This window comes from Salmo salar, chromosome 28, assembly GCF_965601325.2.
Source record: "Salmo salar chromosome 28, fSalSal1, whole genome shotgun sequence".
NCBI lineage: Eukaryota > Metazoa > Chordata > Actinopteri > Salmoniformes > Salmonidae > Salmo > Salmo salar.
In genome coordinates, this window is record NC_138318.1 from 10,580,367 (window position 1) to 10,595,695 (window position 15,329).

The 15,329-nt window shown below is 43.8% G+C and overlaps 1 protein-coding gene and 1 pseudogene across 4 annotated transcripts in view; one reads left to right on the forward strand and one right to left on the reverse strand.

Moving 5' to 3' along the window:
• The first annotated feature begins 1,249 nt into the window (after positions 1-1,249).
• Positions 1,250-8,808, forward strand: LOC145865468 (NLR family CARD domain-containing protein 3-like; annotated as a pseudogene).
• Positions 8,809-10,111: 1,303 nt separating this feature from the next.
• Positions 10,112-15,329, reverse strand: part of LOC106589412 (protein transport protein Sec24C) — a 36,890-nt gene continuing 31,672 nt past the window's right edge. For all 4 annotated transcript variants that reach the window (XM_014179377.3, XM_014179376.3, XM_014179375.3 and 1 more), the window contains 3 exons: positions 15,072-15,257; positions 14,882-14,971; positions 10,112-11,796 (listed from right to left, as the gene is read on the reverse strand). In XM_014179377.3, coding sequence (XP_014034852.3) covers positions 11,656-11,796; positions 14,882-14,971; positions 15,072-15,257 — 417 coding nt within the window. In that variant the 3' untranslated portion in view covers positions 10,112-11,655. The remainder of the gene's footprint in view (positions 11,797-14,881; positions 14,972-15,071; positions 15,258-15,329) is intronic.

A 15,329-nucleotide genomic window follows, 5' to 3' on the forward strand; every position in this document is an offset into this window, starting at 1 on the left:
CTTGTTAAATCCACTTCAATCAGTGTAGATGAAGGGGAGGAGACAGGTTAAAGAAGGATTTTTCGGCCTTGAGACAAATGAGACATGGATTGTGTATGTTTGCCATTCAGATGGTGAATGGGCATGACAAACATTTAACTGCTTTTGAACGGGGTCTGGTAGTAGGTGCCAAGCGGACTGGTTTGCGTCAAGAACTGCAACACTGCTGGGTTTGATGCTCAACAGTTTCCCATATGTATCAATAATGGTCCACCACCCAAAGGAAATCCAGCCAACTTGACTGTGGGAAGCATTGGAGTCAATAGGGGCCAGCATCCCTGTGGAACACTTTAGACACCTTGTAGAGTCCATGCCCCGAAGAATTTAAGCTGTTCTGAGGGGAAAAAGGGGTGCAACTCAATATTAGGAAGGTGTTCTTAATGTTTTGTACACTCAGTGTATAATTGTTTGTTTGACTATAATTGATTTCAATTAAATGAGCCAAAAATAAACAAAATCAGTGTTTGTGCAAACCACAATATGGATAAATGGATCCTTTGCCATTTTCTTGTGTAAATAGCATATGAATTGCTGTGTACAAGGAATGACATTTGTGGTTTCGATGATGTAAGACAGTTCTACTAATCTCAGGTCCTCAGAGTACGATTTGACACAGGTTGTGTTCTATTCTGCCACAGCAGCCCAAAGGACCCACTGGGCCCACTGGTTGAATCAATGTTGTTTCCACGTCATTTCAATGAAATTACGCTGAACCAACGTGGAATAGACGTTGAATTGCCCAGTGGGGAAGTTATCAGAGGGATACTAGCTTAACTGAGCTAAGAAGGTAGAGCTGTTTGGATTTGCGGGCATGTGAGGACATGAAAAAGACACCCATGACTCAACAAAACATGGTAGAGTCTGGGGAAATGACAGTTTTTTAGCAACGAACATCAAACCACAGACAGACAGCTCCCTGTTTTCATCTGCAGCACGCCACCAAGCCCATCATACAGGAAACTGTTTCACTGACTGGTACACTGGCACGAAATGACATTTGCATGAGACAGAAAACAAAGAGATGACTAATAGAGAGAGAGAGGGTGAGAGAGAGCGAGATGTAGTGATGCAAAGTAAGGGACATTTCAGAAGATAGACCGAGAAATAGTCATTCCATTTCTGCAGAGAACCCGTGTGAATATACACAACGTTTCAGTTCAACGTGTTTTAAACATGTCTGTGTCTGAAGTGTAACTTACTGTGCTCTACGATGGCGACACCTGCTCCTGGAGCAGGTTGGACATTTCACTGGTACCTGACTCAGAACGTACCAGATGGCTCTCATCTCATCCCCAAGGGCCATCTGGAGAACGCCACCAGGCAAGACACCGTGGGTACCATGGTGAACTCCCACGGCCACGATGGAGCTATGACGATCTCCCTGGAAATCATGAAGATGAATCAGAAGTGAATGGCAGATCACCAAGGGGGGTATACCGTATTCTTTCACTCCTGCACTGCTTAGTATTGCTTGAGAAAAGAAATATGCTGGAAAAATCTGTGTAGGAGTTGAGAATAAAATTGATCTTTCGCTCTCTCTGTAAAGGCTGAGATTGACGGAGCAGCTGCCTCAATTCCGGTTCCTGCCTCTCCGGTCTACCTCACCTGTACATCTCAGACTGGCGGCCATGTTGTGGCCCCTTCACACCCCGGCTGCTATATTGATGGTCCAATTCACTTCAACATCAGAGTCAAACTCCATAGACGGTCAGTAGCCTACATACTTCTAAAGTATTGATGAGTTCTAAAAATGTAAATCCCCTTGCTATAAGTATTTCAACTCACTTATCTTGTTCTTTACTCTCTACTTCTCCGTCTCTCTTCTCATCACCTGCCCGTCTCACCATGTTTCAACCTGTTCCTGTAAAGACTGAGGACAACGGTAAGACAGAGAGAATGGGGTGTTTGGCAGTCTTACTGTAGATCTGTGTAGAGAAGGTTGATCGGCAGTGGTAAGATCAGGGAAACGCTTTGGGACTGAAGTTGATTTTGGTATGAAGAACCACAAGATTGCAACGTTGTCCAGCAACCTGTATTTAGAGAGCGCACGATCAAACAACCCTAAACCTGCATTATTATACTGCAGTCTCGAAACAGTTTCAGTTTGAGTGGAATATTTACTGGATAATCCACAGAACCATCTATTTTACATACACAGGAACCTTTGTATACTGTGTTTGTCACTTGTTTATTTTACCAGATGAGCGAATCGAGAGGTGCCAACTTTTGTATTATTTTTATTTAAAAATATATATTTTAACCCATCAGGGAGGACACGTCTTTTTTATTTAAATTTTTTACAGATTTTCAGCTACATGTACACACATTTTACATACACATTTTACATACATGGAGAGGTGCCAACTAAAACTCAAACTCAATCTGAAAAGGAGTTTCTACCGTGTGTTTGAAGCCTGTTTTGCATGTTATTTCGGCATTACTAGCTGTCACATATCAGTTTGCAAACAATGTCAGAAAAAAATCATTGAGTTAATAAAGCTGCATACTAACATGGTCTCTTTTTTGTTTTCTTGAGTAAGGCAGCTTCAAAATGCAGGTGTTTCAGCCTAGCTCAGTGCTTTCTGTGGTGGTGGGGGAAGCCAGCGGAAAATACAGAGCATAGGGGTTGGTCATGTTCTCTAGTTGCGCTGTGATTGGCTCTGTGTTCTGTCACTCATGGGGAGACTACGTCACCACAAAATCTACGGGGAGAGCTCGAAAATTCAAGCCCCTTGGGTGCTGCCACATATTTACATTAGAAGTGCCTATCCAAGAAGGCTCAAGGTCATTGGCCACAGATACAATTACGTCAAATCCCACTATATCTACCGCAGCTTTGATTGGACTGATCATGTCAAAAATCTTAGTTAGAAAGCTAGACTAACTGTCATCATCATGAATCAAGTCAACAATCTACTGGCAAATCCTTTTCAATCTTTGTCAGATGAAGAGAAATTATAGATAAAACGTATCGCCGCTCATCGGGCATTGGACATAAACATTACACAACAAGTTGGAAATCGCAAATTCAACAATGAGTGGTTTGGAAGGAATCAGTGGCTATCCTAGCCTTCTATTCAGTGGAGAGGGTGTGTGGTCCAAGTCTGGGTTTAAGGGTCTCTTTCCAAGCTTAAAAGGATAAACATTCACATGCAACAGAAACATGGGCCAGAAAAGGTTGGATACATTGGCTGTGCTATCAATCCAGCATGACTTTAGCTGTGTTCAAAACAACTGGAAACTCTGAAATCTCAGACTTCAGTGAGTTCAAGACAACTGGGAACTAGGAAGAAAACGAGCTCCGACTGGGAAAATACATTTTGAATGGTCATCCAACTCGGAATTCCAAGTCGGGAACTCAGGGCTCTTTTAAGAGCTCCGATCTGAAGATCACTTACGTCATGATTCAACCTTGTTTTTGTTTTTTTAAGAGTTCCCAGTTGTCTTAAAAGCGCCATAAATCCAGACAATGCCAGACTTTGATGACAAAATTTGCCTACAAGAAGGACTGCCGTATTACTTTCTTAGCTACAGTATACATATCTCCCTGGCATATTACATCATTTATGCAGCAGCATTCAAGACATTTTTGGACCCACCTTAAGGAAGGTGGGTCCAGAAATGTCTTGTATGCTGCTGCATAAATGATGTAATATGCCAGGGAGATATGTATACTGTAGCTAAGAAAGTAATACTAAATGTATGTTGTATAGTATGCTGTTAGTAGCCCATGTGCCTCACCATAATAATTTGGTCCCTTTCCCCCTCATAACTTAGCCTACTGTTCTGACTTGGTGGTGCAAATGTAGCCTATAGCCTGTTTTAGAGAAATGTCATCATTTAATATTGTAAGAGCTTTCACTGTCTGCTCATATGCCCACTTTATTTATCCTATGGTTCTGACTTGGTGTACAGGGAGAATACTGTAAGAATGGCCCATGTTCTGAATTATGTTGCTGTACATTTCAAAAGTGCTGAACAAATAGTTATATTGACTACGTCTGTCTTAGCTCGCTCGTTAATGTCTTAATCAAAATTACGGATTGCCTCTTATCCGCTCATCGTTCCCTTATGCCATAGTTAGTACATCTCAATTGTCAGTAGAAGCCACATTTGTTTAAGCAAGTCAGCCATACCAGCTATGTTTTTTAAAAAGGCAGTAAATGAGGCTGAATGAACTATTTCGCTGCCAGACAAGGCTCCGCTGACAGCCAGGTGTAGCGGTGGTAAGGATTCAATCCAGGGTGCTGAAAAGAAAGCTCTGCTGTTGGGACTCTGCTGTTGGGACAGCTTTATGTGGGCCCTAACAGTTTGTGGGCACCGTTTGTGGGCACCGTTTGTCACCGTTATAGTGCAATTCATTAATTGTTTAGTGTTGTGTAGTGGCTTTGCTAGCATGCATCAAACCATGTGTTGGGGAATTTGCCCCAACAAGATGTACATGCAAAAATCGCCACTGGTCTACACAGACGTACAAAGCTCAGTAATGAACATGAGGTGAGACAGCATCCAGGAGACCAGCAACACAAGAAACATCAATCAAATGCAATGACATCTTTCAACCTTCACCTGGACACGATCAACCTATCAGAACTGTTCTGACAAAAGGGAGTTGCTGACATCGGGAAAAACGTCTCAGTGCAGAAGTTCATTCTGGACTGGGCTGAAGGAAAAGCCAATCAAGATCTACAGTTGATATTTCCTCTTTCTTTTCGAGAGCTGAATTTGATGAGCAAGAAAAAAATGAGTTTTATTGAGCTTCTCTACTGATTTTTAAGGAAACAAAAGAATCAGAAATATCAAACTACAAGAAGTATCAGGTTTTGTGTTCGATGGCCTGGATGAGTGTCGACTTCCTCTAGACTTCCACAACAATGACGTATTGTTTGATAGAACTGAGTCAACCTCAGTGGACGTACTGCTAACAAACCTCATCAAGGGGAATCTGCTTCCCTCTGCTCAACTTTGGATAACCTCCCGACTTGCAGCAGACAATCAGATCCCTCCCTGAGTGTGTTGACCAGATGACAGAGGTAAGAGGGTTCAATGACCCACAAAAGGAGGAGTACTTCAGGAAGAGAATCAGTGATGAGAACCTGGTCAGCAGAATTATCACACACATAAAGACATCAAGAAGCCTCTACATCATGTGCCACATACCTGTATTCTGTTGGATCGCAGCCACCGTTCTGGAGAAAAATCTGGTAAAAGCAGAGAGTGGAGAGACGCCGAAGAACCTGACACAGATGTACTCACATTTCCTGGTATTTCAAGAGAAAGACGTGTCATATGCTTCACAGAAGAGGAAACCTTGGCTCTGACTCGATGAGAAAGAGCATCAGGTCCCTGGGAAAACTGGCTTTCCAACAGCTGGAGAAAGGCAACCTGATCTTCTATGAGGAAGACGTGAAAGAGTGTGGCATAAACGTCAGGGAGGCGTCTGTGTACTCAGGAGTGTGCACTGAGATCTTCAGTGAGGAACTGACCCTGAGCCAGGGAAATGTTTTCTGCTTTGTCCATCTCAGTATTCAGGAGTTTATGGCTGCTCTGTATGTGTTTCTCATATTCTTCAGTGACAATGTGAATCTATTAGCCAAACAGCAATCCTTTTTTTTATTTTCCATTCAGAGATTCATCTTCAACCAGCTTTTACAAAGCAGCAGTGGAAAAGGCCATACAGAGTGAATGGACACCTGGACCCGTTCCTCCGATTCCTTCTGGGCCTCTCACTGGAGTCCAATCAGATTCTCCTACGAGACTTGCTAACTCAGAGGATATGCGGATCACAGACCAACAATGAAACAGTCAAACACGTTAAAGATCATTTCAAGGAGAATCCCTTTCAAGAAAGATGCATCAATCTATTCCACTGTCTGAATGAACTACATGACCATTCTCTAGTGGAGGAGATCCAAAGCCACCTGGGCTCAGGAAGTCTATCTAGAGCCAAACTCTCACCTGCACAGTGGTCAGCACTGGTCTTTGTGTTGCTGACTTCAGAAGAGGAGCTGGGTGAGTTTGACCTAAAGAAATACTCCAGATCAGAGGAGGGTCTTCTGAGGCTGCTGCCGGTAATCAAAGCCTCCAGAACAGCCCTGTGAGTACAAAATCAACAGCAATACCTCAGATCACATCAACAGACACTGCACACACTCTTCTCACTCTTTCGGTTTAGTCAGGTTAAGAGTTGAGTTTATCCATTATATTTCTTAGGCTGAATCGACGCAAACTCACAGAGAGATGCTGTGAAGCATTGGCCTCAGCTCTTAGTACAAACTCCTCACACCAGAGAGAGCTGGACATGAGTGACAATGACCTGTAGGATTCAGGGGTGAAGCTGCTCTCTTCTGGACTGGCAAGTCCACACTGTAAACTGTAAACACTGGGCAGTCCAGACAGTAAACTGTAAACACTGGGCAGTCCAGACTGTAAACGGTAAACACTGGGCAGTCCAGACAGTAAACTGTAAACACTGGGCAGTCCAGACAGTAAACTGAAGATAGTAAGGCGAGTGTTTTATAAACAGTCTGGTTATACTGGTAAAAAACAAGTATATAAATGTAATATTTGCTTGTCACCACTTTTAGAGGCAGCTAAAATGTTACAAGTTTTTCTCTTTTTGTTTAAAGGTTTTCACTTTGTACTTTCACAGAGGAAGGATGTGCTTTTCTAGCGTCCTCTCTCAATTCCAACCCCTCACACCTGAGAGAGCTGGACCTGAGCTACAATCACCCAGGAGACTCAGGAGTGAAGCTTCTCTCTGCTGTAATGGAAGATCCACACTGTAAACTGAGGAAAGAATGAGTGTGTAAAAAAAAAAGCCATTAACTCGGTTTGGGATTGAGTGAGACTGTGAATCTCAGCCCTGTTTTACTGCCTCTCTCTCTGACAGTGTGGCGTACTGCGCTGAGTTCAGGATCAGACCAGGACCACAGAGATGTATGTACAGTATGGGTATGTGATATTCTACTATGAGTTTCATATTTTTTTGCCAGATACCTGTGACCTCAGACTGGACCCAAACACAGCACACAGAGAGCTCTCGCTGACTGCGGAGAACAGGAAGGTGACGCGAGGGAAAGAGCAGCCGTTTCCTGATCACCCAGGGAGATTTGACTACTGGAGGAAGCTGCTGTGTAGAGAGGGTCTGACTGGGCGCTACTATTGGGAGACAGAGTGAAGTGGGATCAGCAGGAGAGGAGGGACATGACTGCTGGTTTTGGATGAAGCCGTGTGTCCTGGAGTCTGAACTGCTCTAATGACAGTTACACTACATGGCACAATGACAAGAGCACTGCCATAACCGTCTCCTCTCTCTTAAAAATAGTAGGAGTGTATCTAGACTGGCACTCTGTCCTTCTACAGTGTCTCCTCTAACACACTGACCCACCTGCACACGTTCACTGAGCCCTTCTATCCAGGGTTTAGGCTAGGCTGGGTGGACTCGTCAGTGTCCCTGTGTCAGGTAGAATAGCCTCCCTGGAGGAACACCTGAGACTTCAGGGAGATCACACGTGTTTTTGTGTGTGTAACATACAGTAGATGACAAAGATAACGTAACCCCTAAACCTATATTCACATATGTGCTTTGAACCACACTAGACCTGACTGATAATGTGATGATAAATGAATGATAATCGGATTAAAGTACATGCTTTTAAAGAAGCAAGAGTTTTACTATTGTTCTGTAACATTGTTTATTAGCTCCACCTGGTCCTGGACTAGTGTTGGCTTTAGTAGCAGTGCTCTGCCTGACCTTTCACCCAGCTGTTACCTACTAGGATCCCTATACAGTTGCAGCCAAATACAGTGAGCTCCAAAAGGTACTGGGACAGTGAGACATTTTAGGTTGTTTTGGCTCTGTACTCCAGCACTTTGGATATGATACAATGAATACAAGGCTAAAGCTCAGACTGTCAGCTTTCATTTTAGGGTATTTTCATCCACATCGGACGAACCGTTTTGAGACGGCACTTTTTGTACATAGTCCCCGCATTTTAGGGGACCAAAGGTATTGGGACAAATTCACTTCTTTGTAGAGTGCCATTCAAAAGTTCAGACACACCTACTCATTCAGAGGGGTTGGTTGAAATGGGGAAGACATTTCAGTTGAATACATTCAGTTGGACAACTGACTAGGTATCCCCCTTTTGTTCTTTTCAAGGGTTTTTCTTTATTTTGACTATTTTCTACATTGCAGAATAATAGTGAAGACATCAAAACTATGACATAACACACATGGAATCCAAAATGACAATACATTATTTCCCATTCATTTCTATTGGATACAAAAATTATCTGAAACACAACCAAAACAGCAAATGCATCCCAAAAATGTGTAGAGTCACAAGCTTGATGTAATCATTGCATGCTTGGAATATGGGACCAAATAATAAACTTTTGACTACTCAAACACAAGTGAATGTCTTTTTTTTTTGATCCCCTAAAATAGGGGGGATTATGTACAAAAGTGTTGTAATTTTTAAAAGGTTCACCAGATATGGATGAAAATGAAAGCTGTCAGTCTGCACTTTAACCTCAGTCATTGTATCATTTCAAATCCCAAGTGCTGGAGTACAAAGCCAAAACAACAAAAATGGTCAGTCTCAATACTTTGATCTCACCGATTGACACTTTTCAAAAAAAAATTCCCTATTTCTTTTCAAATAACTTGAACAAAAAAATAAAAAAATTCACAGAACCATTTTATTTTCTAAATTAAAATGGTAAACTTAAGACAATTGGCATGGACAAAATCATTGGCTCCCCTGTAGCTAGTACATGGTTGCACAGCTTTTGGCAAAAAATAACTGCAGACAAATGCTTCTTGTAGCCATCAATGAGCTTGTTGCACCTTTCGACTAGCAATTTGTCCCAGTCTTCAGCAGCAAACTGCTCTAATTCTTGAATGTTTTCGGGGTGTCCAACACCAACTGCTTTTTTCAGCTCTCGCCATAGATGTGATTTATATCTGGACTCTTCGCTGGCCACTCCATCCTTCAACAGAGACCGTTTTTGGACACCGGGTTGAACATTTCACTCCAAAACACCTTGGTAATCTGCTGTTTTCATGATGTCTTGCATATGTTCAAAGCCCCCAGTACCAGAGACCGCAAAGAAACTCAACATTATCAAACCTTCCCTGTGTTTGATTGTAGGGAGGGTGTTATTTTCTTGAATGTTTCATTTGGTCGTTGGTAGACATTGGAAGCCCCTCCTGCTGAACTTCTCAAAAACCCACCAAAACAAATCTAAAGCCTGTGGAAAATGTTCTGTACCAATGAAACAAAATTAGAGCTCTTTGACAATACAGATCAGAGCAGTTACAATACAACCCCCCCCCCCCCCCCCACAATCAAACATGGGGGTGGTTTGGTAATACTGTGGGGTTGATTTTCTGGTACTGGGGGCCTTAAACGTGAGCAAGGCATCTTGAAAATCAGCAGAATATCTGGTGTTGAGTCCAATGTTCAACCCTGTGTCCAAAAACATGTGTCTCCAATGAAGGCTCTGGGTCTTCCAGCAGGACAACCCCAAACACACATCAAAAAGTACCCAGGAATGGTTCAAGAAGTAACACTGGACCATTCTAGAGTGGCCAGCCAAGAGTCCAGATGTAAATCACATCTATGGCGAGAGCTGAAAACAGCAGTTGGTGGAGGGCATCCCTAGAACAGTTTGCTGCTGAAGAGTGGGACAAATTGCCAGTAGTAAGGCGCATCAAGCTCATTGATGTTACAAGAAACATTTGTCTGCAGTTCTTGGCCAAAGGCTGTGCAACCAAATACTATCTCCGGGTTACCAATACCTTAAGCAGACAAAAATAAAATTGGTTCTGCAATGTTGAAAATCCAATAAGGTGTGGAAACCAACACTTTAGAATAGGGAATTATTTCAGAAAAGCTCAAGGGTGTCAATATATTTGGCTGCAACTGTATATAGTGCACTACTTTTTATCAGTCTTAAATCAGGTGCAATTTATGAGTGACAAACAGTTTGGCTAGGAAAAAAATTCCCTTACTGTAACCATAGCACCGACAAGCCAATGAGAGCAGGCATGGGAGAAGCATGGCATGGTGATTCAATAACTTTATTAACAGTCCAGGAGGCACTGACAAAAAAAAACAGAAAAGGAAAACTTAAGATCAGTCAGTCAGAAAGAAGGTCCATTCAACAGAGAGATGGGTCAGAGAAGAGGGCAGCACACCAACACTGTGTTAAAATATGACAATGAAAATAAATGCGAAAGTCAGTATTGTGTCGACGGATCCCTCTTTTCCTTTCGTTTAGAGAAATTCACCAGGATCTGCCTCCAGAACCCCACACACTCACACACAGACTAAGCTGCACACCTAGACGGAACAAAAAGCGGGACTGCTTTTGTGTGAGCAGCAGCGACGGACAGGACTGACAAACCACAGCATTTGACGCAGGTGTTTAAAACGGAGGATTTAATTCTGTACAGGTTATAGACGTAGGTTATATGTGTAAATATGAACTTGAGGTTCTATAGCAGACAGTCCACAGTGTGGGACAACTCAGACACAGCTGTATGTGGAGCACAGGGTCGTGTTCAGCAAGGTACAACGTAGCAAAAACATTCTGCAACGGAAACCAAAACAAAAGTACTTCCCCCGTTTCAAATCGTTTTCTCCTGTTTCGTGCCTACTGAACATGACCATGCGACCCACCATTATTCTCATCACTCGTTCTCTGGCTGACCTCAATTTTGAGAAGCACAGCCAGTCACTCCTTCCCTTCACAGACAGGACAATACAGACAGGAAGACAAACAGGCATCATGTCAGAGAATGGTGTCGAGCTGATACAGACGTTAATAAACATGACACACACACCTCAACCAAACAGTCTATACTGTGTGAGTCATAGTGGGACCCCCACGCTGGTTGAATGTTCAACCCCCTCACCTCTGGATGATTAGATGCATAGACTTTTATTGGGAGTTTAACCTCAAATCACAGATTCTCTCTATATACTCCTCCCTCTCTCCTATTGCCTCAATAGTGTTTGTAAGTCAGAGCGCGCGCACACACACACACACACACACACACACACACACACACACACACACACACACACACACACACACACACACACGAGGCCATGTCTGAGGGAGAGAGAATAAGACAAATAGAAAAATAATTCTAGAGATGGAAAAAAAAAAAACATTTATTTAATGTCATGTATAGTTTGTCATCTTCAGCTCTACTGGGTCTGAATCATACAAAAAGAGAGTTTCTACCAGCGGCCGGTACACCCACAACAGCCTTTCAGTGCTAGTGTTAGACAGAACACCTACTACAATCAACAGCAACTCTCTCCCTCACACACACACACACACACTCTCTCACAAAATACACACACACCTCCATTGGCCAGTGGATCAGCTCCAGCTGTTTTAGAGCCTGACGTTAGGAATAGTAGAGTCGTATGAGGACACACACGGAATCTGCCACGAGGCTGTGTATGTGTCTCCGGCCTCTCGCTGACAGAGGGGGAGGGGTTAAGTTTATTAGGTAAATGAAAGATAAAGCGCATCGGGGGGAGGGGGGTGAGAGGCGCCGGGGTCAGGTTTGAAGGATCAGAAATCAGGCTCCTAGCTGAGTAGCTGGCGGATCTCCTTGTGCATGTGACACAGGAAGTCGACGTAGGAAGCTCCTCCGCTGGTGCTCTTGTCCTCACACAGGAAGTGCTTAAAGATTAGCTCCGCCTTGTCCTCCTGCTTCACCACCATCAACTACAGACACATGTGGAGAGAGAAAGAGATGTTAACACACACACACACACACAACCTTATGCTTCTGTACTACAACCAGGGATCTCCTTTTTCTTTTTCTACTTCGAAAAAAAAATGTCAAACTAGGGAGGAGGACCGATTGTCCTCTTGTTTTCCTTCACGTTTTCACTTTCAAATCTCACTTTAATAGAAAAACAACAGAATTGGATGTTCCAAGTCCACAACAATGCTTAAACCACATCAGGGGACCATTTTGTAGGTCTGGGGAAAAAGCTGAGAAATGTAGCCATTTCAGTGTAGTTACCCTTTAATTCAGCGAAGTGATGTTTCTGTAGGGCACTTGTGGCGTTTTCAAAACAAATGGTGACTGGATGATGCAAATAATCATGAATCTGCCAGGAATGCATAGGCTACTTTGTAGTTACCTTTTAATTGCTTTTCCCATGTACCCGAAAACGGTCAGGCGATCATTAGCAGCATCGCTAACGGCTTCACAACGTAGTAGACATGAGCCCTGCGTGTGTGAGTAGGGCCTAACATTCATTCTAATTTACTAGTGACCCACCCGGGCCAGTGCCAACAAAGCTACTGGCCAGATTACATTTTAAAAATCTTACAGGAAAGCGAATGACGCGTGCATCATCTCAATAGCCTGTGATTTCATTTTTCATTTGCGGGCTGGGCAAGTAGCCTATACAGGGTTCATACTGACATTGGCAAGTCAAAGTCAAGGACTTTAGGACTTTTTCAAGCACTTAATTGTGACAACTGCTGATGTAGAAAAGGGCTTTATAAATACATTTGAGTCATTGATTTGTAATTTAAGGTCCTACATTTTATATTTAAAATGTTGTAATAGCCTAGAGAAGAAGAAAGAAAACTCAAATTGTATGCATTCCCAGAATAATGCTCGTTTTAATAGGACTTAACAGCATTATGCATTGACACTCACATTATTTGAATCTGTTAGAATAATGCGAGCATTGCCTGACTAAAAATCGAAATAATTTGTCACATGCACCGGACATAACAGGTGTAGACTCTACAGTGAAATGCTTACTTATGATCCCTTTCCCAACAATGCAGAGTTAAAAAGTAATACAAAATGTGCATGTGTGTGTGAGCGTATGTAGTGTGTGTGTGTGAGATGGAGTGTCAGAGTAGTATGTGTGTGGGTCAAGTCCAGTGAGTGTGTATAGAGTCAGTGCAAAAAATAAATATAGTCCAGGTAGCCATTTGATTAACTGTTCAGTCTTATGGCTTGGGTGGGGTAGAAGCTGTTCAAGAGTATTTTGGTCCCAGACTTGGCCCGAGTGATGTACAGGACCGTACACACCATCCTCTGCAGCGCCTTGAGGTCGGACGCCAAGCAGCTGCCATACCAAGCGGTGACGCAGCCTGTCAAGAAGCTTACAATGGTGCAGCTGTAGAACTGTTTGAGGATCTGAGGGCCCATGCCAAATCTTTTCAGCCTCCTGAGGGGGAAGTGGCATTGTCGTGCCCTCTTTACGACTGTGTTGGTGTGTTTGGACCATGAAAGGTCCTTAGTGATGTGGACACAGGAACTTGAAGCTCTCGACCAGCTCCACCACAGCCGTGTCGATGTGAATGGGGTCGTGCTCGGCCCGCCGTTTCGTATAGTTCACGATCATCTATTTTGTCTGGCTGACATTAAGGGAGAGGTTGTTGTCCTGGCACCACACTGCCATCCTCCCTATAGGCTCTCATCATCGTCAATCAGGCTCCCACCATCGTGAATGTTGGCAAACTTAATGGTATTTGAGTTGTGCGCGGCCACGCAGTCATGGGTGAACAGGGAGTACAGGAGGAGACAAAGCACATACCCCTGTGTGGCCCCTGTGCTGAGGGTCAGCGTGGCAGAGGTGAGGTTGCCTACCCTCACCACCTGGGGGCGACCCGTCAGGAAGTCCAGGATCCAGTTGCAGAGGGAGGTGTTCAGTCCCAGGGGCCTGAGCTTGGAGGACACTACACTGTTGAACGCTGAGTAGTCAATGAACAGCATTCTCACGTAGGTGTTCCATTTGTCCAGGTGGAGAAGGGCAGTGTGGAGTGTAACAGACATTGCGTCATCGGTGGTTCGTGAACTGGACTGGGTCTCAGGTGTCTGGGATGATGGTGTTGATGTAAGGGATGGCCAGCCTTTCAAAACATTTCATGGCTACAGATGCGAGTGCTACTGGGCGATAGTCATCTAGACAGGTTACCTTGGTTACACGGACGATGGTGGTCTGCTTGAAATATGTAGGTATTACAGACTGGGTCAGGGAGAGGTTGAAAATGTCAGTCAAGACACTTGCCAGCTGGTCAGCGCATGCTCTGAGTACGCATCAGGGTAATCTGTCTGTTAACCTGTTTAAAAGTTTTACTTGCATAGGCTACAGAGAGCGTGATCACACCGTCGCCTGGTGCTCTCATACATGGGTCGTTGTTGCTTGCCTCGAAGCGAGCATAAAAAAGGCATTTAGCTTGTTTGTTAGGCTCACGTCACTGGGCAGCTCGCAAGATGGTTTTCCCTTTGTAATCTGTGATAGTTTGCAAGCCCTGCCACCTCCGTCGAGCATCAGAGCCGGTGTAGTACGATTCGAACTTAGTCCTGTATTGACACTGCCTGTTTGATGATTCAGCGTCGCTGGTACTTCCTCTGAGTTTTTGCTTGTAAGCAGGAATCAGGAGGATAGAGTTATGGTCAGATTTGCCAAATGGAGGGAGATCTTTGTATGCATCTCTGTGTGTGGAGTAAAGGTGATCTAGAGTTTTTTTTGCCTCTAGTTGTACAGATGACATGCTGGTAGAAATTAGTTAAGAGATTTCAGTTGTCATGCATTAAATAGACAGCTTTATCCAAACAAACACACGTATGAAGTGTGTCCATGTGGTAGTTAGTCTCACAAAAGGTGTAATGCATGCCAATTAAAAATGTGTGTTGCACTGCCAAGTCAAACGGTTGCAACGTGACTGTTTTGGTCGCAGTATTGAATCCTGACAAGGCAGAAATAGAGACGGAAAGATACAGAGGGAAGAAAGAGAAGAGAGACAGAGACAAAGAGAGGTAGTGGAGTCTGACCTTCATGTATCGTGACCGTTGTGATCTGAAGGAGTCGATGATCTCTCGGAGTCTCTGGGAGAACGGGTTGTCCAGCTCCGGCAGACGCGTCTGGAACACAACACACACATTTAGGAGATAGCAACACACCCACACACTTAAAATCAAGACAATGATTTGTAAGAAGTTGAAGTCTGTGTGTGTGTCTCACCATGTTGGGGTCTATCTGGCTGAAGGTGGGCGTTCCAAAGATGTTGCTAAGCAGCTCCTGCTGAGCATTGGCTCCCACCCACAGGAAGAGGTGGAGCCCTGTCTCCAGGAGGTAGACTCCGCCCTTGGACAGGCGCTCCTCTGAGTTACGCACTGCCATTGGCAACGACCCTCCATCCAACTTCACCTGAGATGGAAAGGTACTCGATTAACACACGATTTAACAAACTGATTTCACATTGACGTAATATGTTCTTAC